This window comes from Ascidiella aspersa, chromosome 3 (assembly GCF_963924565.1).
Source record: "Ascidiella aspersa chromosome 3, kaAscAspe10.2, whole genome shotgun sequence".
Taxonomy (NCBI): Eukaryota; Metazoa; Chordata; class Ascidiacea; order Phlebobranchia; family Ascidiidae; genus Ascidiella; species Ascidiella aspersa.
The window spans coordinates 33769825-33791290 of NC_139449.1; the positions used below are offsets into that span (position 1 = coordinate 33769825).

Below are 21466 nucleotides of genomic sequence, written 5' to 3' on the forward strand. Positions count from 1 at the left end.
GCGAGCACAACTATCTCAATTTTTTTTTTTCAAAATGAGTCGTCTTTGAAACGTGTTGGGAACCACTGCTGTACATGAATTTTTGTTAGCTTCGCGTAGGTTTTGGTGTGTATTCATTCTAGTGCCCAACATTGAGTTATTACGTGTTGTTTCTTAAAACCGTTTTTTACTCGTTGTAACTGGTGTCGCGACAAAAGGTTTTCTTCAGTCGTAAGACTGCCACCTGATTGTCGTGAAATTAATAAAAAAAAAAATAAAAAAGCACTTTGGACCATAACCTCAGGTTTCCTAACGTTACTTGTTTTAGACGTGCCGATATCTCTAAATTTTTATATACGATTCGGTACAGGATAATTTAATCGTTCCAGCATGAAAATTATTCTACTTTCAGGCTTGTTTAAAACACTTTTATCGGGAAATTATTGCACATTGTCTTTCATTCCGGTGACAGAAATCATATAGACCAGCGGTTCCCAAACTGGGGTCCGTACAGCAGTTTTAGAGGGTCCGCAATAAGAATTAAATTAGTCTTTACGTTTTTAAACATTAGTCTCAAGCGAATGTTTTTAAACATTAGTCTATGTTTTAAACAGCTGTCATCATTATTGTCTTTAGTTTATATATTATTGTTGGATAATATAGCGCGATTTATGATTATTCTTGTGACGTTTAAAGCATCTATTATGCTGTACTACCTGCTATCAGCGAAGTGTTCGCATTAGTTTTACTTAGAAAAGTGTTACATTAGAAAGAATCGTGACTGCTAGTGTACCACAAGAAACATGGGTTAACTGACCCTTGAGTTTTTATGGGGCTGCAAACAAGGAAAATAATTGCACAGGTCCACCAGGCAAACGTTTTAGAAAAGTTTGGAAACCGCTGATATAGACCATGGTAATACGTATTATAAAGTGATCAGTTTTATACTTTGAATTTTCTAAAATATTGTTATTTCTTAAATGAAAATTTTATCAACAAACACATGCACATTCTCCTTTAACGCAAGGTTTTGATAAAGGTCGACTTCATTTATTTGGGCTAACTATATATACACCGACATTGATAAATGCAGGTACGTCTTTTAACAACCTATACTAGATGTGACCAAACCGTGCCCATTCAACCAGTTTTATGCGACTTTACGTTCAGGCTGTATGTGTATTTTTAGTATGTCCAATGTAAACTGTCGCCCAATTTTTTGCCTATTTTTACTACTTAAATGAAGATTTTTTTAGACTCTCCACTATATTTTTGGAGCAATTTTGTCAACATAAACACGCAAATTTGTTGCCGATACTGGTCTATGCGAACCAAAAAAAATCTTTCGGGGCCGCGGTAAAAAACAGTTTAAGAAACCACAGGTGTATTGTTTTTTTTATTACAGAACCTGGGAATACGATTGTTACAAAGTTGCTTTGTTAAGATGCCGGGGTTTTATGAGTGCCGCGAAGATGTTTTACTTCCTTGTATGATGATCTCTTTATAGTCAGTTTCTAACGACACCCGGATGCAGTGATATAACCGTTCGCGTTAAACAACAATAGACGACGTCCAAAACAATAAAACAAGTCTCAAAGGCCAGTACACCTTATCTCAGGGGTTTTTAAATTGGGGTCCGTGGACCCCTTGGGGTCCGTGAACTAGTTTTAGGGGGTCCATGAAGGCCTAATTCAAATATTAGTGTATATTTAAAAAGTTTCAATTTTTTCAAAGAAAACAGTTTAATTAAAAATAAAACGGATTTGCACTGTATATATTGAGACACCATTTCACTTTTACATTTTTGGACCGAAATCAGCAGATTTATCAAGTTTATTTGTATTGTGACGCAAGGCCACAAAAAAATTTTAGGGGTCCGCGGTAAAAAAAGTTTAAGAACCCCTGCCTTATCTATTCATGCTTTGAAGGTTGCATGAAAAATATATACGAAGCACGTTCTTAGAATGTAACCTTGGTCTATCGTTATCAAATTATTTGTTGTAGGATAATTTATCGTGCGTTCCACCAAGTGAGGTTTGGATTTAATCTAGTCATATTTACTGATAATGATACGTGTTGAAACGTCTTTATCAAGATGATGTCAATTTACTCGATCTAGACCAGCGGCCATAAAAACATTTGAGGTGGGCCACAGACCAATTTGAAAAAGCTAGATATAGTTTCATTTGTGTCACTATATTTAAATTTACAGGAATAGTGGCTTGGGGAGGAATTAAAAAGAAATGTAAATTTATTGTTCAGCCGCAAGTCTCTTACTAATGCACGGTTATGAAATAATTTGTTTCGAAATATGTTCTGCTGTGTTTTGTTGTAAACCTATTTTACAGTTTTTTTCTTTCATAACATGTATTGGGCCACAGGATTGTTTTGCAACGTAAATGGGCCACGAAAGAAAAAAGGTTGAGAACCACTGGTGTAGACTTCAAATTGTCGCACCCTAATCCAAATAATGTTAGCAAATTAAACACCCGGAAGCAAATATGGAAGCATTCAAGACCAGCGCCAAATGTTTAACCAATTATGGGCGTCGGAATAGCCGAAGTAGCAATACTGTCGTGTGGCGGCATCGGTTATCGGCCCCAACCTGACTTTATCGGAAATTCTTAGCTCTATATACTGTAAGCCATCGCAGGCTCACCGAATCTGTCGATCAATAATGCAAGCAGGGCAGGCTAGAAAAACAACCTCACGATTTTCGGGCAATACCGGGACCGTCGGTCTACCAACTAAGCTACATAAGCTAATAGGGGAGCGAGTCGAGAAACAGCCATACGCCAATGCTTGCCACATTCTGTTACTCCAAGCAACTTCATAATAAAGGGATATAAGGGTTACGGTTGCCGCGATATTTCTACCAGGCTTTTTAAAATTGTGTTTATCTTATAGTAGGGGGTGTCTAATAACATCGGAGTCGAAGCAAAAGGTAGTAACGGTACTCGTCCAGCGGTAACCGCATCGTTATTCAATGAAACATGCATAAACAAATGAGTGTTAACCACTGTGATCTATAGCCCCTCTGAGGCTGCTTATTGACAAACGACCCTAGTACTAGTAATACCTGAATACAGTTGGAGTGCTGGCAAAAGGCCCGATCGGCATAATTCGGGTGAAAACGGCGGCAGAACTCTTTTCCCGTTCTAACACTATTCAAACTGGACGTCTTCACCGAAGCCCCCTCGCAGTTCATCGGGTCATCCGCCCCACATTTCTCCCCCTTGGTCCCCACGGCCTGGTTCCGACGGCCGGGGGCGTACCTGGCCGATGGCACGCCTGACCGGGCGAAGTTGGCGAACCGTCGCTCGCCAGTGGACCAGAAATTGAACCAGAACCAGCGAATGGCCTTTGGAGGCTGATTTTCTCCGGGACTTAGCCTCTCCACGTTTGGTCGGGCGATTCGCACCATTACGTGCCTCTCACACTGCCGGACCTTTTGTTACCCAAGGGCTCTCGACTGGACAATCGGGTGCCGCCTTTGCTTTGCTCTTATGACTTGCGTTTCTTCGCCCGAAGTTTAAATTGCACTTCACGAGCAGCAGCAGTAGTTTGATTTCTAAGCCTAAGACGATGTTTTCCGCTTGCTGTGACAATATGAAGTATAATCAAGTTAGCAGCCTATCTACTAACGCGCATTACCAAAACAATTCACAAAATCTGTGTACTATAATAAATTACATAATCTGTGGATTTTATTCACAAAATATTGTACGATAGGGCTGCTGCAACTAGACTACACCACTTGGCGAAGGCTCTTAACCCGCATGCTTTGCGGTTTTATCTTTATGAAATCATCATTTCGGCTTTTTGCAAACTGGATGGGCGGCTTTTGTCATTACGCTAGACGTCTAGATGTGGAATAAAACGTGCTGCCGTTGACATTTTAACTTGAAAAGCGATAAATTCTAAGCTGCTTCAAACAAGCTCGGAGATAAGTTAAGCCCACGCCGTAGTTCAGCAAAATTATAACCTCATTTAAACTTCCTTTTGTTAGTTGTGTCACTGTGTGATTGTACTGGCCGTCAGCTGGGTTTCTGATGAAATGACTACAACTGAACGCTGAACCGGATTACTATCAGCCACTACAGGACGCGAGTATTTTTCATGTAAGTGAATGCGTCACAACAACAAACTGGATAGAAAAGTAGTCTCACTTGCACGTCAGACTAGAGCTGCGTCAAAAGAACGCTTTTAGTCACCGTGGCAAAAACCATGGCTTATGACGCAAAGTTCAAATCCTGTTCCATTTGTTTTGTCGTTGTCTCGAAAACAATGGCATAATTCCAGAAAGAAAATTCAAAAACCGTTCCTTTTCGCGCCACTTTCTCAATCCATGTAACCTGCCACAGTGTTGTCTAAAATAGCATTGGCTGGGCTTCCGTTGTATCTTTGGTAGGGTTGCATTACACAGCAAGTCACTTTCTCTGTAAACTTTGCACAGCCTTTTATGCATGCTGCAAGCCGGATGCTCATAGCGCTAGGGCTGATCAATCTGTCAAGTTTCACCGCCCGCCCCTTTCAATGTGCGAGCTTTCTACCAGCAGAAAAAACACATATTTCGCTGTACACCTATGCATTATTAAACTGTACATGGCATAATAGATTTGGACAACGCAGAATGAATAGGAGTCGCTAACCGCTAACGAATAACGCACAAACACCAATTGGCTTATGTCAAAAAAATGTATCTGCATTTTCTCTATAAAAAGTGAACAACTAAACATCCTAATGTTTTGTCCTTAGAATAACATCGTCTCACAACAAGCAATCACTAACAATCTGCCAGTTCATGGTAATAGACTATGTGATATTAAGTGACATTTAAAATCGTGTTGTTCGGGAAATCAATGACCACCAGCCAATATGTAATTAGGCTAACCAGCGTTTGGTACCTCAAGGCAGGGTATTTTTTAGTGTAGCTGGGCCCTACAGAAGTGAATATCTTACTTCGGCTGGCCTTATAAACCTACGATACAGTTATCTGCCAGTTTTCAAAATAAACAGCCCTGTTCCAAGTATACATCTGAATCTAACAATGCATCTAAGAATTGAAATACGACTACACAAATGTACTCCCACTTATAAAAACTAGAACGAGCGCGTGTTCTGACATCTTGTTGTGGTTCAAAGCTAAAACCAGACATTAAAGCCAAGTGGCCAATGAATACATTTGTCGTTGGCCAAAGCCAATTCTATTTAGGAAACAGTCGAGCAGCTGCCTCACACATGTAATTACCCTGACTACTAAAGGCTGCGATCAATGGTACGGTCAATACCGGGTATATAACTCAATAAACAACAGCACGCGTACTGGCAGCAAAAATATGCCAATTACTCGCCTAGAACGCTATTGGCAATAGCAAAAACTACATTCGTGGCCACTGTACAGTCTGACAGGCAGTTGTAATTTCAAGTTTCCTGCCGAGAACAGCGACAAGCACTCAAGTTGCTATCGTTTTTTCAACGTAGAGAGTGAACGATTTTGGACGACCCGCCATTGTGGCGCAAACCCGCGAGGTTGCTAGGCGCGATATCCCGCAGGCAGCCAATTGTTCGAGTCCAAGAATTAGGCTGTGCCGTCGTGGAGCACCATAGGAAGTATGCTGACCTTTGGATTGAGGTCGTAAATACTCGTCACCAAAACCTGCACATTATAAAAGCAGGTCAGTGCTCCTTTTTTTTGAAAAGACAAATCTTCACAAATCGGCGAGAATTTGTTTTGTTTTTAATTCAAGCAACGCACGTAAATAGATACGAAGCCGTTTAGCACAATTTAAAATCAATAAGTTTTTCCGAAGGTCATATCGTTTTTAAGCTATCACAAAAGAGTTCGTTTGACAGAAGGTAGGCTACTAGTCGACGTATAAAAAAATCTTTTCAGCTTACTTTTAAATTCCAGCACACTTTTGCGAATTATTAGAGCAAAATACCTTTGAACAAGTCTTTATGAAAATAATTCTGCAAAGTTTTATGTTTTTTTTTTGTAAACAAATTAAAATAAATAAAATTTACGCACATCTTGAATCGCACCGACAGTTTGGTATCGTACAAAATGTTTTGATGTCAACCCATTTAAAAAAAGTTTTTTCAATAAAAAAGGGCAATTGGTGCAAACACGTTAACCAAGTACCGGTAGCGCTATACATAAGGTATGCAAAAAGGTAAATTTTAGGTTTGCCTATTAAGTTTTCGAATATAATAATGCAATATTATATACCGTTCAAATAATTAAATGTTTAAGGTAGATCGAGCCTTTTTAAAATAGTGTTTTGTTTTAAGAACTTTTTATTTCATTCACTATTTCTGAACAATAGAAAATCTATTTATTTCGTCACAACTTTTTCGTAACAATAGTGTACGGTATTATGATGTGCTCCAAAAATTACGTTTCAATCGCCAGTTTCACCTTTAAAAAGTTTTTCCCGTTTTGAGTTATGGTCAATACCAAGGTTTTCAAACAAAGGCAGTAGCTCAGGGTGCTCAGCATTACCACATAAACAAATGTTGTGACGTTGTGTGCCTTGAGCAGTAATCCTAATCTTAATACTCAACACATGATCTATGCCAAATGTTTGTACGTTTCTGCCATTTTGTGTCTAAGTTTGTCGTTAATGCTTAATGAAATAAACACAAAAAGCTGTTGAGCTAAAAGCATAATGAATTAAAAATAAATCATATTATGCTTAAATATGACAAAATTTATTGAACATCCATAAAGTAAATTTTTAACAAGGTGAATGGTAAACTAATCTTAAACATCATTTTTGACAAAAAATGGCGGCTCATTCGCATTGCGATGCATCCGGTAATTTCCATGCTAAGCCAGTGTTTTGTAACATTACGTTCTTCTTTTTTTCTCGTGCTGTGTTATTTGGTTTAAATGGCATAACGCTAACGTAACGTGTGTAAAGCATCGATGTTATAACGTTTTTAAAAGGTGCTGATGATTTTGGAAACGAAATTTACTGTTGCGTGTTTTTATAATTCAGCACAGACTTTCAATATCTTGTAAGTTTGGAAAATATTATCTTCTTCGTCCACTTTTTTAATATTTTCGGTATTTCTTTTTCTAGAATCGATTTTGTTTCAATTAGTTTAGTTAAACGTCGAACTGAGTTGAACTATAGTGCTTGTTGTGTTTTGCTGTTGTTTAACAGCTAACCAGTAAGTCAGCTGTAATGATGAAGAGTAGTTTATCAAACATTCAGTTTGTGGTTCAATCGATTGCCAAAGGCAACAAGGATTTTTTTGACGAAGAAGAAAAGTTTCAAGAAAAGTAAGTTAACGATTTTACATGATTATAGTCACTTTCCACCTAATATTTAAGACTCACAAAAGAAAACCGACTGGGTGTTAGTTACTTTTGATAAAAAATAATATTAAAAACAAAGTGTAGCAATTTTAGCTTGTATTAATAGTACTATTTTCTAAGATAGTGTTATGGTGCATTTAAATGCTAATTGAAAATACAAATAAATTATCAAGGTTACTGCAACAATTTGTTTCATAATTGGTTTAATACGGCATTCTAACCATTAGCCAAATTTACTCTATAAACTTTGGATTTTTTTAATTTAACAGATAATCTTTAATATTGATAGATATTTTAATCGGCTACATATACCAGATAGTGTGAAAACACAAAGTATTTTGCTTCAAATCAATACCAATTTACGCCATTACTATGCCAAAACTAGCAAAATTGATCAATGTGAAACATTTAAAGATTTTTTTTTAGGTTATTTGGCTGAAAATTGTTTTAGTGTGAAAAAGTTAGTTACCACTGGTTGTTTAACCAACTATTTTTTTATATTGTTACGTTTTAGGATAGAGTCTTTGCACTATATTACAAATTATGGCTGGAATTTTCATGTTAGTTTGGTATCGGAACGGCACTGATACCATCAGACATACCTAAACTTTGTTGTTTTAAAAACAGCTGTCTTAGTTTGCAACGTTGAATTTAAAACTTACCAGTAATCTTGCATAAACAGCCTTTATATATTTATGTTTTTATCCACTTTTTGCCAATTATAACACACTGCCCATTGTTTCAGACTTGTTCAGCTTTCGGAAAACATATATGCTTGCAATTTGAACGATGCCCCACCACCGGTGAAAGCTCTTCAGCAGCACCGCATCACGGATTGTGCCGTAGGACCGGAACACCTCGCTTTTCTCCTGGAAGATGGTCGCGTTTGTCGACTTTGGTACACGGCAAACACCAAACCGTCGCAGCAGCTCAAAACACCTGAAGATGACCACAAGGACGTAACTTCACAGAGTAAAGGTATCTATCAAGGAACTGAGTTGCCAATTCTTGGGGGAATTCTTAACTGTCTTCCTCTTTGAAATGATTGAAAATTAAAAACTCTTTAAAAAAATCTTTGTTTTACTAAAAGGCTTTGAATATTCCATAAATTTATGTGATGCATGAAGTACAGCATAAGTAATATACTAGAAATTGCTGTAGTAAAACAAACTTTTAAACTAATTTTTGTTGTGTTGTCTTTTTGAAAAAAGCCAAATTTAAGTCTTTAGTACCTTAATATCCATGAAAAAAAGTTTTATTTAATCTATTTTGTTTGGTCATTGCAATAACATATTGGTATTGGATTGCGATACTTTTTGTCTAAAATATCGTGTATCGGTATCGGAATTAAATGTCAAGTATCGGACATCCCTGGATCTAATTATGACAGAAAATGAAAATATGAAACATTTTAGGTAAATCATTTTTATAACAATCTTTTAAGCATCACAAGGCTCAAAATCGATACGGACCGGCGATGACTCGCCATGGAATCTAAACAACACAAACTTCCTGAACATGGGTGGGGCTGTTTCGTGGACCCGCTGGGGCAACCGGATCGGGGTGATCCGGTCCACTTCATCCACAGCAGCAGGGTCATCATCTACGTCAACCTCTTCATCAAGAAAAACAGCGAGAATGTCGCAACACTCTGCTCCGATTCCAGGAGCCAACATTCGCCTGATTAGGTTTTTTTAGTTTATTTTTTTAACCTCAAATATTGTATTTAACTTTTTTAACCTTTTTAAAGTTAGAATTACTTTAGGCTTGGTTTATGCAACAATTTGATCTGTTTTTGGACTAAATTTGGTTGCCGAAAAGCAGCCCAATTAGTTTGTGTATTTTTTTTTTAGTTTGTGATTCAACTAAGTTTTTTCCACGTTAAAGAGTCATTTTTTAGATAACGGTACATTCAAATGCCTATCTATTTATCTTTATTTGTAACTTTGTAATTATAATTTTTTGACTTGTCTGAAAATTTATTTGTTATCTGGGGAAATACTAAAAATTATATATTTTTCTTAGTTTGGTGTTTCATTTTTTGTTTTAAGTTTTATTAGTTGCGACATTCATGGCAATGTTTGTATTTACATTGTTTAACTATTTGCTTTTTTTTATTTGTGTGTGTCATATAACATTTTACACATATGTAGATTTATTAGGTGGCCAAACTTAAGTTTTATCCTTTTAGATCTGGACAAGTGCGTGGTCGCAACATTCCACTTCTAACCGGCAGCCAACGAGTCATGGTTCCTGCTTCCCAAGTACCAGAAGATCTCATCAATCAAGTTCAGGTATCATTTTGAACAGTTCACGTATTTATTTATTTTCAACATCTTATGTATGGGCTTTGATATTCTTACTACAGTCCCAAGCATTATGCTCATAAATACACATTACATTTTGTTATTATAATTGATCTTTTTATAATACAAATTTAACTTATTAAATTTGTTTACCTACATCTAATTTTTAATATGTTTCAAAACTATTTTGTTACTTCTTGGTGACTATTTTTATATTTTTTTATCTAAACTGTGGTTGCCATTGTCAGACTGTATTTAACAGATTTTTAACAAAGAATAGAAATTTCCTATGACTAATACAGTCAACATGTGAATATATGTACCCAGCCATAGGTTTTTTCAAATAATTACTCACGAGTTCGTAGCCAAAAATTAACCAGCAAAACTGCAAGTAGGCTCTGTATTACATTTGTAATTGTATATTTTGAATGTTTAACATATTTATTCATCCCAGGGTGTCCTACAAGGCAAATCTCGCAATGTTATTGTTCGCGAACTGCAGCGGACAAACTTGGACGTCAACTTGGCAGTGAACAATCTGCTGAGTCGTGATGACGAGGATAATGATGAACTCGATGACGGTAATCATTCTTAAATTAAAAATCTAAATTGATCATATGTCTTATGGAAAAAAACCAAAAAAATACAAAATTTCATCAATATCAAACCGGCCTACACAGTTATTTTTGTAAAAAGGAAAGTGATTTTAAATGTTTTAGCTTCTTTTTGCGTATTTTCTATGTTTTTAATCGTTTATTTTGGGTGTTATTTTTGTTGTTTTTGTAAACCTTAGTGCCTTTGATATTTTAAAACGGTGTTTTTAAATAAATAAAATATTATGAAGTTTGGCATATTTTTTTGTAGTTTTCATTAAACAAGTAAACAAAAAAACGTTTTTTTTTGTAAGCAATCTTGCTCGTAAACCAACTAAACATGTGAACTACTGCAGTCGGCGATCAAAGGTGACCCAATTTTGGTTTGTGACTTGCGCCCCTAGGCTGAAAAACACTACCCTATGATTTCAATCATTTTTTTGTGTTGTTTTTGATAATTTATAAACCTGAGTGTCCTTGATTTTCATGTGGTTGTTTTTTTGTTTTAACATAGCTGCTGATTATATTCCTGGTGAAGAGCTTATGTCACTATTGGATGGTGGAATGCACCCGGGCGACCATCCCAGGGTTGTTATTGATGCCGATTCAATGCTGTCCGAAGACTTGCTGGGTTATTCTTTCAGGTATAAATACAAAATGGTTGGTTGGATGGATGGATTGAGACATATTATATATATATGTAGGCTTCAAATGCTTAGTGATGTGGTATTTGAACTGTTTACTGTTTGCGTAATGTAATAAAACTAACAAACAATACCTGACATTTAAATATCTAACAAAGACCATTTAGCATACATACCTAAGCCCATGCATAAGTAGGTATCATTTTGAACGTTTTGAATATCTCTTTATTTATTTTCAACATGGTGAGAACGCACCGATTGAAGTGAAAGAAAGAAAGAGATATTTAAACGTTTAAAATGTTACCTACTTCTGTATGGGCTTTGATATTCTTGCTATGTCTTACTACAACCTCATACCATTATGCTTCACTATTTACTTGAGTTAATGTATAGGTGGTCAAAAATCAAGCCAGAGGTATTCTAATTGTCAGCCAAAATTGGTAAAATGTAAATTCATCAAAAGTGATAGATTAGCTGTGTGGGCAGAAGTAGAATACTGAATAAATTAAGATTCTACGTTCATATATATTCATACAGATTTCTTGCAATTCTAATTTTTCATTGGTATTCATATTTTGTAAAAGTATTTTGCTAAAGCTTTGCACTAAATTTGCCCAACCTGAGTTTTTAATATAAATTTTGATGTTACTAAACCCAACTATCCAACATTCCTATGCTATAAATTTTATGTTTTTTCTTTGCATTGAATAATGTATTATTTTTTCAGTCGAGGGCCTTCCTCAAGGGGTCTTGGTGGCACCGGCGCGGACCGAGGGGCCGACCCGGAGGAAGACGCGAGGATGTCGAGTCCCCACTGGATCGATCTATTTAGGAGAATCGATGCAAAGAGACAATCAAAGGCCGTAGTCGGTACGTAGCTACTAAAACAGTGCAGTACATATACAGATAGTATATACTTTGAAATAGATACTTTTTCATAACTGTCAAAAAAATCTTAAAAAAAAATATAATTTTTCACATTTTTTAGCAACTAAAAAACAATCGTCTGAGATATACTAGGGCGGTCTCGGCAGCCATCCAAAATAATAAAGGAATTTAAGGCACGTGTTGCGATTTAATGCTTTGATTAATCCTTTTCTAAGCAAACTTAGCAAACAATAGTAGGTTAACAAATGAAGGCAACCAAACTAGTTGATTCTCAAGTAAATTTTGTAATCTGACAAAAAAAAATTCTTTTAATTTTGTCTTTTTTGCACGTTTGAGCATGGAAAAGTATCGGATCAGATTGAGATCAATTAGTATTGGATGAAATCGCGATGTTTTTAGTCAAAAATATTGTGTATCGGTATCAAACACATCCTTACTTCTGATCCTGATAAAACATCGTAAGTGTGTTTTCAGCCCCCCTACCTGGCAGCAGTGGCATTTCACTCGGCCAGGAGTTGGAATGGTGGGAAGAAAATGGAGAACCAGTGCATTTTAACGTAAGTTGGTAAAGTAAGGAATATAAACACCTTGTTTTTAATTGGATATAGTCACATTGTCCCATTGCCGTATTTGCAATACTTTACAGTATGTTTTGTCGTAGTAAATTGCACAGCCAAAAAGGTCAAATAAATCAACATCATCTTGAATGTTGATTAATAAGACGTTTCGGTACGAGCTTGTATCATCTTTAGGTAATGACATTTTGGCTTTGCAATTTATTGTCAAGCTATGTTACAAATCTGTGCATAGAGTACCCATGTTTTGTCATATTTTTCAATTTAAGAAATTAAATCAGTAGTAAAGATTAACAACCATGGGTAAAATGCTCTCGATGTTATTTTTGATGTTTTTCAAAAATGTATTTTGTCAGTTCAAACGACCTGACCGACATTGACCCGGAGAATATTCCAAAAACACAGACGGGTCATCATTTGGCCGTTTTGTGCCAAATTTAATGAAAAATATGTATATTATTATTACAATTTGCATGAAAAATTGCATTTTAATGTTCAAATGTCGTGCTGATAAAGTTGATTGCCGAACTCTCATAATCTGCATTTTAATTTTTAACTTGCCCTTGACATTACTCATACTTTTTGTGATTTTTATTTACTTTTATCAAGTTTTAAATTTGCTAAGCAGATTTGATCAAAAGTTGCATAAAATCAGTTAAGTCCCCCCCAAAAAATGAGAAATAGCGACAAAAACTATTTCCATAAATTGTTTTTGAATTTTTTTCTTTAAAAAAATATTGTATCAATATTCAAACAGCTGATTGGAGCGATGCATAGCGAGCTTGTTGGTGTTGACACCAGTGGTGTTCTACGACAGTGGAAGTGGAAAGATGTCGCTCCATTTTGTCAGGATTCCATCTACCATCCCAGTTATGAGTCGCTCTGCCTTCCAAACAAAAAGGTGGGCTTTAAAGTTGTTGGTGAATAGTTAATTTATGGAGAGAACATGTAATTTAAAGATAATTTTATTGCCTTTTACTAACTACCCAAGTTTAGATCGTGTACTCCTCCTTGTTTCCTTCTTTTCTGTCGTCCGCCTCAGCAGTATATAAACAGTACACTTATAATTTAGATCTACTGCCTTCTCACTATGTTGAAAATCAATAAACAGTTTCGAAACCGTTCACAAAATGCTCCCTACTTATGTATTGGCTTTCATATTCCTACTACGCCTTAATACAACTCCCAACTATGCTGCTCATTTTTCTTATAGTTTTTCTTATAATAATTGGTGTGGTAATAAGTTTATATGTTGTGAGAAACGATGCGAAGAAACAATGTTTTTGCAATTGAACATAGCTAGATTTTTTATTTAGTAAATTATAAATATATTTGTTTTACCTTGTTATTTTATATTTTTTTTACCTTGACTCTTTATTTAAATTAACGTGTATTGTGTGTTATGTAAAACCTTATAAAGGGGTATGTTGATTTTCTTCAGATCACTTTACTTTCGACGTGCAGCCTTCGCGCCTCAGTGCTCACACAAGGTGGCGCCACAGCGACTTGGATGGATGAGAGCGTGGCAAGTTACACAAGGTCACTTCACCAACCTTTGACCTTGAACGATGCGATCGAAAGCGAAAAAGTCAAGTCACTTCATGTCTGCTCGCTATACACTGCAGTACTTACCCAGCAAGGTAATAATTGTTGCATAGAAACTGATTTAGCTTAAGTATTTAGAAAAATCCTGCACCAATGTCCTGATTCATAGGCGTGATATTTTTAAGTTTAACTTGAAAGCCTATTTTAAATTTACCGGTAAAAATGTATTTTAAGGGCAGGATATAAGAAAATTTCCCGCGCTTTGCAAAAAAAGTACAAAGGTTCACAGTTTACTGGGCCACTGTTGAGGAATAATATACACTGCAGTACTTATCCAGCAGGGTAATCAATTTTTTAAATATTTGTTAATCCGGTTTAATCGTAAACAACATCAATCTTTATCTGTTATAGATTACATAAACTTATACTACAGTAAAATGTGCAACTTAATTCGAATGAATATAAAACAACAATGTTATATAAAACAAGCAAATATAATAATGATAATAATAAACATATTGGCATAGTAAGCAACTGTAACTGAAAGATCAACAAGCTATAATACAAAGGTTGGAGCTCCTTACTGCAAGCACAAACACAAAGTAAAAGACAAACTAAGAATAAAGTTACATGAGCCCAACACATAAACTAAACCGCATGAGAGAAACGAAAAACATAGAAAACTTTAACAATTAATACACAATTTAGATAACTTAACAATATTAAAAAAATAAATATTAAAAAAAATCCCTGAATAACTGTCCTGATTGAAGGTGATGCAATTTTTTAGATTAACTTGAAAGCCAATAAAGGGCGTTTTATTATACCCGTAATAATGTGTGAGCTAAAATTAATGCGGCCTACAACTACATGATAGACTGAAATAAAAAATAACTGCCCGCGTTCCGCTAAAAATGGCTCAAAGGCCCACATTTTGGCCGCGGCCCAAAGTTTACCAACCACTGATGTGAAGTAATAATCTTGTCACGACTTTTGACCATTTAGAATTTTAACGATTCCCTTTCTCAGGAAACATCTACTGGTGGGGGGTTCCCCCATTCAACCAGCGCAAGAAACTTCTGGAAAAAGCTCAGAATTCTTTGCTGCAGAACCTATGCAAGGACAACGGAACTAAATCTGAGGTGAAGCATAAGTTTCTGTTAGGAATTTTACTATGTTGAAAACATGATTTATAAACGTTTCTGTTAGGAATTTTACTATGTTGAAAAACAAGATTTATAAACGTTAAAGTTTCAACAATACTGTTTCATAGATAGAAATCGCTCTTCTGGTGTAAACGAAGTTAGAGTGACGTTACGGTTAATAATTCAATCGTTTCCTGATGGAACAAATTATATTTTGAAAAGCTATTTACATGTGCGTTTTTCTATTTTTTTAAATTCGTTTTTGTAGTTTCTATTTTGCCACAGTTTCTGTAGTATCAATTTAAACTGAGTTTTAAAACTGAAGCTGTCACCTCAAAGTTGCTAAATACAAATGTGTAGACTGTGATTTCACAAAGCAAGTTTGACGATACTGATACTCATTATTATTTTGGTCAATATTTGCGCCCGTATGTTTTCCAGTAGAAACCAATTTGTTGAAACTCAAACATATTTAAAGATTGTTTTCGGTTATTAAGCCATAATTTGGGTTTGCTAATAGAAAACGTGTCTTTGGGTCGCCACTTGCCAGTAAAAACAAACGTAAAACTAGACGGGGGTGCGGTTGTTGTATATTTTGTCAGGGGGTATATTTTCAGGGCTTAGTGTTTATTTTCAATTTTGACTTTACTTTACTTTAATTTTTTTTTTTTTTTAATTTTTTTTTTAATATTTTGTATTGTGTACTTTATATTATATATTTTGTGTTTCATTTTCCTTAACTTGCTTCTGCAAGCAAAAACAGATATGGGCCGAAAACTTCCCCACTTAACTTATGCCTTTGATGCGAAAGGGGTTCAAATATGGCGTAGATTTGCAAACATAAAAAAAGATTTGTGGGAATATATATAAACGAGGTTAAAATGATAGCTGATTAAACAGGGTGGAAGAAATCCCCTGGCGCAAGTTTCAAATTGTATATCAAAAGGCAAGGAGGCGTGAAAATATTAACTTTGCCGAAACTTTCATCAAGCGCTTGTAGTAGGGCGATGTTATCTGCTGCGTGTAGCTTAGCATAAACACGAGACCGTTTTGTCCCCATCAAGGTTGGCAAGAAGCGGTGGGCTTGTTAAGTCAACATTTTTTCGTCACTTTTCAAAAAAGTTTGAAAAATAATTCTGATTTTCTTCCTTATTCAGCCTGTTTATACTTTCCATTGAAAAAAAAAGAATATATAAAATTAATTTTTTCTCACCAATTTACGGGTTTCGTGGAAATATTTAAAAACGAGGTTCAAATGATAGCTGTCGCCTTCAAAGTTTTCACGTATATATGGTTAATTGATAATGTTACGACCACACAAAAAAGTGAAAATAATGCTGATGTTGCTCCTTATTCAGCCTGTGGTTGGTAGCACGGTCTGTCTTCGCCACTTTCCAATCTACCAAGCGGGAACCATCGCTGTCAATATCTCAAGCGGAACTCCCAAGGTAGGGAAGCTACTAGAGTCCGCCTGGAACTTGGAGAAGTCTTGTCGCTTCCAGATTATCAACGGGAAGGAACACCTTAAGGAAACTCAAGATAAAGGTGGGTTTTGTAAGATTTGCTCGGAAAAATATTTAAAAAAGAGGAGCGTATAGTATATGAAAGTGTGCGATTTACCCGGAAATACCTATTTTTTCAGTTTTTTTTTTTCAGTTTTTTTTTTGGTTTCTTGAAATAGTTTTTTTAAGGCATATTTTTTTAAGTAAAAGCACCTAGAGGTCCAAGATATACGAGTTCAGAATCAGATCCCCAATCTGAATTTTTAAATAGCTTACACGATTTTTGATTTTTTGACTTTTTGAAAAAAAAACGAACTCGGCTAAATGATGGCGTATGTGCGAAATACAATCAATTCAACAAAACTTTAAAAATATTTTGCGTATTAAAGATATTGTTCTTAAATGAAAACTATTAGTGCATCTCTTACACTTTTTTTATCATTGTAGGGACCGACCCTTCACAACAGATGCAATCCGGTGTTAGCAGGTAAGAAATTGTTTTTACATGAAGCTATCGTACTGAAAAAATACTGTTCTAACACATCTTTACTATGTCAGTTTTTATCTTAAGAAATAAAATATTAAATTCGCCGACGTTTGGACAACCTATACAGGCAACCTTCTATCGAAACTTCGGCGCATTTAATATTTGCCGAAAGAGCAATTTTTCATTTGATACAAACGCTTGGCAGCAACAGTATATTAATTAAAATAAGAAATAGAAACTTGACTAAGCAGGTAACAGTATTTTACGAAAGTGAAAAAGCAAAAATGCCTCTCCTTTATAACTGTTGTAGACCGTCGTGACTATTTCGACTATAACTGTAGAATTACAATCGTGACTATAGGTTACAGAAAATGCTAAATGGCAGTATTCTTTTAAGGCCGTTACCCCAAAGTTGGACAAAGCATCCAATTGCCTCACAAAAGTAGTCGATTTAAACTGTAAAAAAGTGGCCAATGTATTTCGTTTGTTACACGCGTTACGATACATTAACTGAAGATGATACAAGTTCGTATTGAAACGTCTTAATCAAAATTATGTCGATCTACTTCACCTTTTTGGCTTTGCCATTTATTATCAAGCTACATTACAGATCCGCGCATATAATTATTTAAGCCCCCTCCAATAAGTATTGTTATTAAATCACAGCGAAGAAAAATCGCTGAATAATATGTTTCGATACGCACTTGTATCATCTTCAGTTTATGTCTTGAAACGTCTTCATCAACATGATGTCGATCTACTCGACCTTTTAGGCATTAGAATTCATTATTATCAAGGTACATTACAGCTCGGTGCATAAAGTACCAAATTAAATGGTAAAATAGTTTAAGTTGCCCCCCCCCCAATTTTTTTTTCGTAGCGATGAAAAATCGTTGTCCGAGTCCTCCAAACCACAGAAGAGGAAGCGAGAATCCGACGAGGACGACAAAACAAACGAAGATGAGGATTCAAAGGAGGAAGAATGGGATCTAAAAGAGGTTGTCTTCATCGAAGATGTTCGATCCGTGTCCGTCGGAAAAGTAACAAAGGTATCTACTGAAAAGAAGTTCTTCTGGTACTATTTGTATTATCCGAGGTTTAAGCATATCTATACAAGATACCTTCATCAGAGAATGGAACCAAGGTTGTAAACCGCTGATGTAACTGATGGAAATTTTCCGTTATACTTGCCCTCTTTCCAGTCGAAATCGTAACGCAGTTACTCGTTTTTAATTGGTCCTTTTTAAAATTTAATTGCTCCTTTATCTTAAATTACTTTATCACATGGTAGAGTTAGTTTTTGATCAGAAAAGCCAGCAATATAAGTTGCTAGTTGTTTTAGCACCATTTTAGAAATTCTAAAGTTAATGGACGCCAGTTGTTCAAAGATTCATTAAAAATTATAAATAAAATGTAGTAAAAAGGTATTATTCCGACTAATATAATTTATCATTCTAAAAAAAATATTCTGTGGATCGCTTTAAGCCTTTCCACGGACCCATGTTTGACAACACTGCTCTAACATCTTATAACACAACTTCAAAGCGTTATGTTCAAAAGCAGCATCCTGATTTTAAATGCGCCCTTTTTGTTCGCAGATCGACGGAAGTATAGTGGCAGTTGACTTTTCCGGCGACGATTCAAAGCAGAAAGATAGCAACATTGGCGCCAGCAGCAGTAGTAGTAGCAGTGGTGGTAGTGGGGGTGGCGTAGGTGCTAGTGACAGCGCCTCTTCGCTACTCAACTCCTGCCGATTGCTCCACAAGGACGACATCGTAGTTGTCAAGCCCTCGTCGCCTCACGTTGTCGATTGCATCCAGAAACAAGCCAAGAAGATGACCGTGAGTTTTTTTGAAGGTGTCAATTTTGGCGGTCGGCTTAATTTGAAATTTGGCAGAAATCACGGTCCCTCCCAGTATGCGCGAAATTAGTTCCAAAATTTGTTTTTTCGTGTTTTAATCATTAACAGCAAAAAAAACTTTGGTATGGCTAATTAAAAAAAAATACAAATCAATCATATTCAACGATTACAATGAAAGTAAACTGTAGTCAACGTTTGTTTATAAAATAAAATAAAAAACGCAAAAAAACGGGTTTTAAGACGAGCGTTTTGTAGAGAAAAAAATATTATCCCAAACATTGCAATATTCTCAGATCCACTGCGACCCGAAGTTACAGCTTCACTGCATCACAGCCACCACGACCGGTATAGTTTCCGTTGCGAGCAAACCAGGAGGTAGGGTCAGCTACATCTCGTCCCTTGGAAAGCAACCTGTGCAGAAAGTTCTTCCCACAAGCCCAGAGTCCTTCATGGGTAAGTTATTTGCTTTGTGTGTGTTTTTAAGGTGTTGAACAAAATCAAAGCGCAGGAATTCCCATTGTGTGTTGGTATTGTTTGCTACCTTCTCACGGTAAAATTTAGTTGCGCGTTGTGAAACATTTATCGAAGAAAATGCAGAAGTTAGAAATGATTCAACGTTGCAACACTGCATCTCAGTTAAAAATGAATTTAAGGAAATTTTACACCCTCTTCTTAATTATTTCACCAAAGCAGAACCATTAACAAAACACACCTTAAAATTGTTTCTTGCGTTACTATTATGTTTGAATTCGCACATAGTCTGATTAACGTTTATCTTCACATAAAAGACAATTTTTTGCTTATTTTTGCCAAAGCCTATATAGAAGCCGGTAACATGAATCAACATGAAATCGGTGGTAATATTAATCATTGAGGATCAGTACTTCACCGTGTTTAGAATGAATAAAGATATATTCTAAACCAACCAAATGTTACCTACTACGTCATTTCCGATTTTATATATAATTTTACAAGTAGTTAGACCAACGCTTAAAATAGTCATTTTCTCGCAGCTGTGGAAGTTTCAAAGGAACAAAGTGGAAGTAAACAATCGAGCAACCCTTCACTTCCTAAATGCAAGTTGCTTCACTGCGATCAGGTTAGGACTTTCTTCTTTGAATGGCTTGGTTGAAATTAAGTGTTTTCCTTAAACATTTTATTATAAAACTAAGCTACTTATCTCACGTTTTGTATTAGATTGCTATGTGTTGTTTTTTTGTATTTTTTAAAGTAAAGCCTGTATTTTTTTTAAAGTAACCTTTATTGCACAATCTCCTAATTTTTTAATTTTGTTCTCAACCAGGCCAGTCCCACCCTTCTTCAGGATTACAATGCAATGCTTTACCCACTGCTTGCCGACGAAAACGAGGGTATTCGTGACCCCCTGTGGGCCGACATACCCCCCCTGCTAGCATCAGCCATGGGCATCCACTCAACGTCCCCTCATGGAAACAGGCAAGCTCCAATTTTTGTTAAACTATTATTTGTCAGCAATGATTTGAAGAAGGGGGGATGTTATCTTGGAGAGGTTTTCTTTGTGAAGTTAAAGCCTTGTTTGTGTATACTAGTGGTTTGGTTTGTAGAGGTGGTCCAAATCCAATCTGGAAGGCTATATAAAAATATTGTGTAATTAAGGGATTCTCTAACTTTTTTTTTGTCTTTGCGCACCACTTGTGTTCAATAAATTAAAAAAAATAAAATAAACCGAGTTAAAACACCAAACGATTTCTAGCCAATTGCATGCATCCTGAAAAAAACGCGCTGATTTTTGTGGCTACAGATGCTAGCAATCTTTGATTTAACTGGTAGATAAATACGTGCTAACTTTCAAATCAACGTGAAAAAAAAGTACTATTTGCTAAATATGCGCAAAGTTGACAAGATATCTTCGTGCTAATAGTTTTTTCAATGCATAATGACATAAGGTAAACTAATAAATTTCTTGCAGAACACCCATCTGTTTCGTCTCACCAGTTGTTTCACTTTGTCAGTATCTTAAAAAATAAAATTGAAAAACTTTCGGGTGGTTTCTAACCGACTTCCCTTCACGTTCTGCTATAAAAGTCTATTTGAAATCAAAAATCATTTTTTTCTCTTCTGTCCCAGATGCACAGTAACGGTTCTAGCTTTCCAAAACCAAGTTCTCATGCCGCTCGTTATGCAGAGGGACTTCCCCGCATTCGAGTCGATTGTCAAGTGGGTTGAGGGGAAGCACCCGACAGCCTGGGCCTATATCTTCTGCAAGGTATTGAAAAAAGTTTTTTTTGTGTATGAAAGGTTTTTTTTCTTGGATTTTTTGAAAAAAAATAGTTTCGTAAAAAAATATGGATTTGTAAAAAAATTTCAAAGTTTTATTTCTTTTTTAGTTTTTGTTTTGAATATTAAAAAAAAATATTCAGGGCCTTCATCTTTTGCAAGGTAAAAAATTTTTTTTTATGAAAAGTTTTTTTCTTGAATTTTTTGTAAAAAATGTTTTGTAAAAAAATTATATTCAACTTTGACATTCTTTTTCGTCAGCAATTGCGTTTAGTTTAACAAACAGATAAGTTCCCCTTAATAATTTAGTTTTTTAAGGCGACTAAAAATGGAATAATCATTGTGATGTTACGTTAAC

At 35.6% G+C, this 21466-nt stretch overlaps 2 protein-coding genes across 2 annotated transcripts in view; one reads left to right on the forward strand and one right to left on the reverse strand.

The window, feature by feature from the left end:
* Nucleotides 1-3403, reverse strand: part of LOC146162623 (phospholipid-transporting ATPase VD-like) — a 72947-nt gene extending 69544 nt beyond the window's left edge. Inside the window, exon 1 of the mRNA XM_083384256.1 lies at nucleotides 3059-3403. Within this exon, the coding sequence (XP_083240382.1) occupies nucleotides 3059-3403 (345 nt within the window). The remainder of the gene's footprint in view (nucleotides 1-3058) is intronic.
* A 3673-nt stretch (nucleotides 3404-7076) lies between these two features.
* LOC146162625 (E3 ubiquitin-protein ligase UBR5-like) overlaps nucleotides 7077-21466 on the forward strand; it is a 55739-nt gene continuing 41349 nt past the window's right edge. Inside the window, exons 1-20 of the mRNA XM_083385250.1 lie at nucleotides 7077-7270; nucleotides 8052-8284; nucleotides 8751-8994; nucleotides 9498-9600; nucleotides 10067-10193; nucleotides 10720-10849; nucleotides 11577-11719; nucleotides 12212-12294; nucleotides 13070-13213; nucleotides 13754-13952; nucleotides 14887-14999; nucleotides 16361-16547; nucleotides 16952-16991; nucleotides 17872-18040; nucleotides 18590-18652; nucleotides 18716-18832; nucleotides 19146-19305; nucleotides 19866-19951; nucleotides 20156-20307; nucleotides 20959-21097. Of these exons, the coding sequence (XP_083241376.1) occupies nucleotides 7173-7270; nucleotides 8052-8284; nucleotides 8751-8994; nucleotides 9498-9600; nucleotides 10067-10193; nucleotides 10720-10849; nucleotides 11577-11719; nucleotides 12212-12294; nucleotides 13070-13213; nucleotides 13754-13952; nucleotides 14887-14999; nucleotides 16361-16547; nucleotides 16952-16991; nucleotides 17872-18040; nucleotides 18590-18652; nucleotides 18716-18832; nucleotides 19146-19305; nucleotides 19866-19951; nucleotides 20156-20307; nucleotides 20959-21097 (2730 nt within the window). The 5' untranslated portion in view covers nucleotides 7077-7172. The remainder of the gene's footprint in view (nucleotides 7271-8051; nucleotides 8285-8750; nucleotides 8995-9497; nucleotides 9601-10066; nucleotides 10194-10719; nucleotides 10850-11576; nucleotides 11720-12211; nucleotides 12295-13069; nucleotides 13214-13753; nucleotides 13953-14886; nucleotides 15000-16360; nucleotides 16548-16951; nucleotides 16992-17871; nucleotides 18041-18589; nucleotides 18653-18715; nucleotides 18833-19145; nucleotides 19306-19865; nucleotides 19952-20155; nucleotides 20308-20958; nucleotides 21098-21466) is intronic.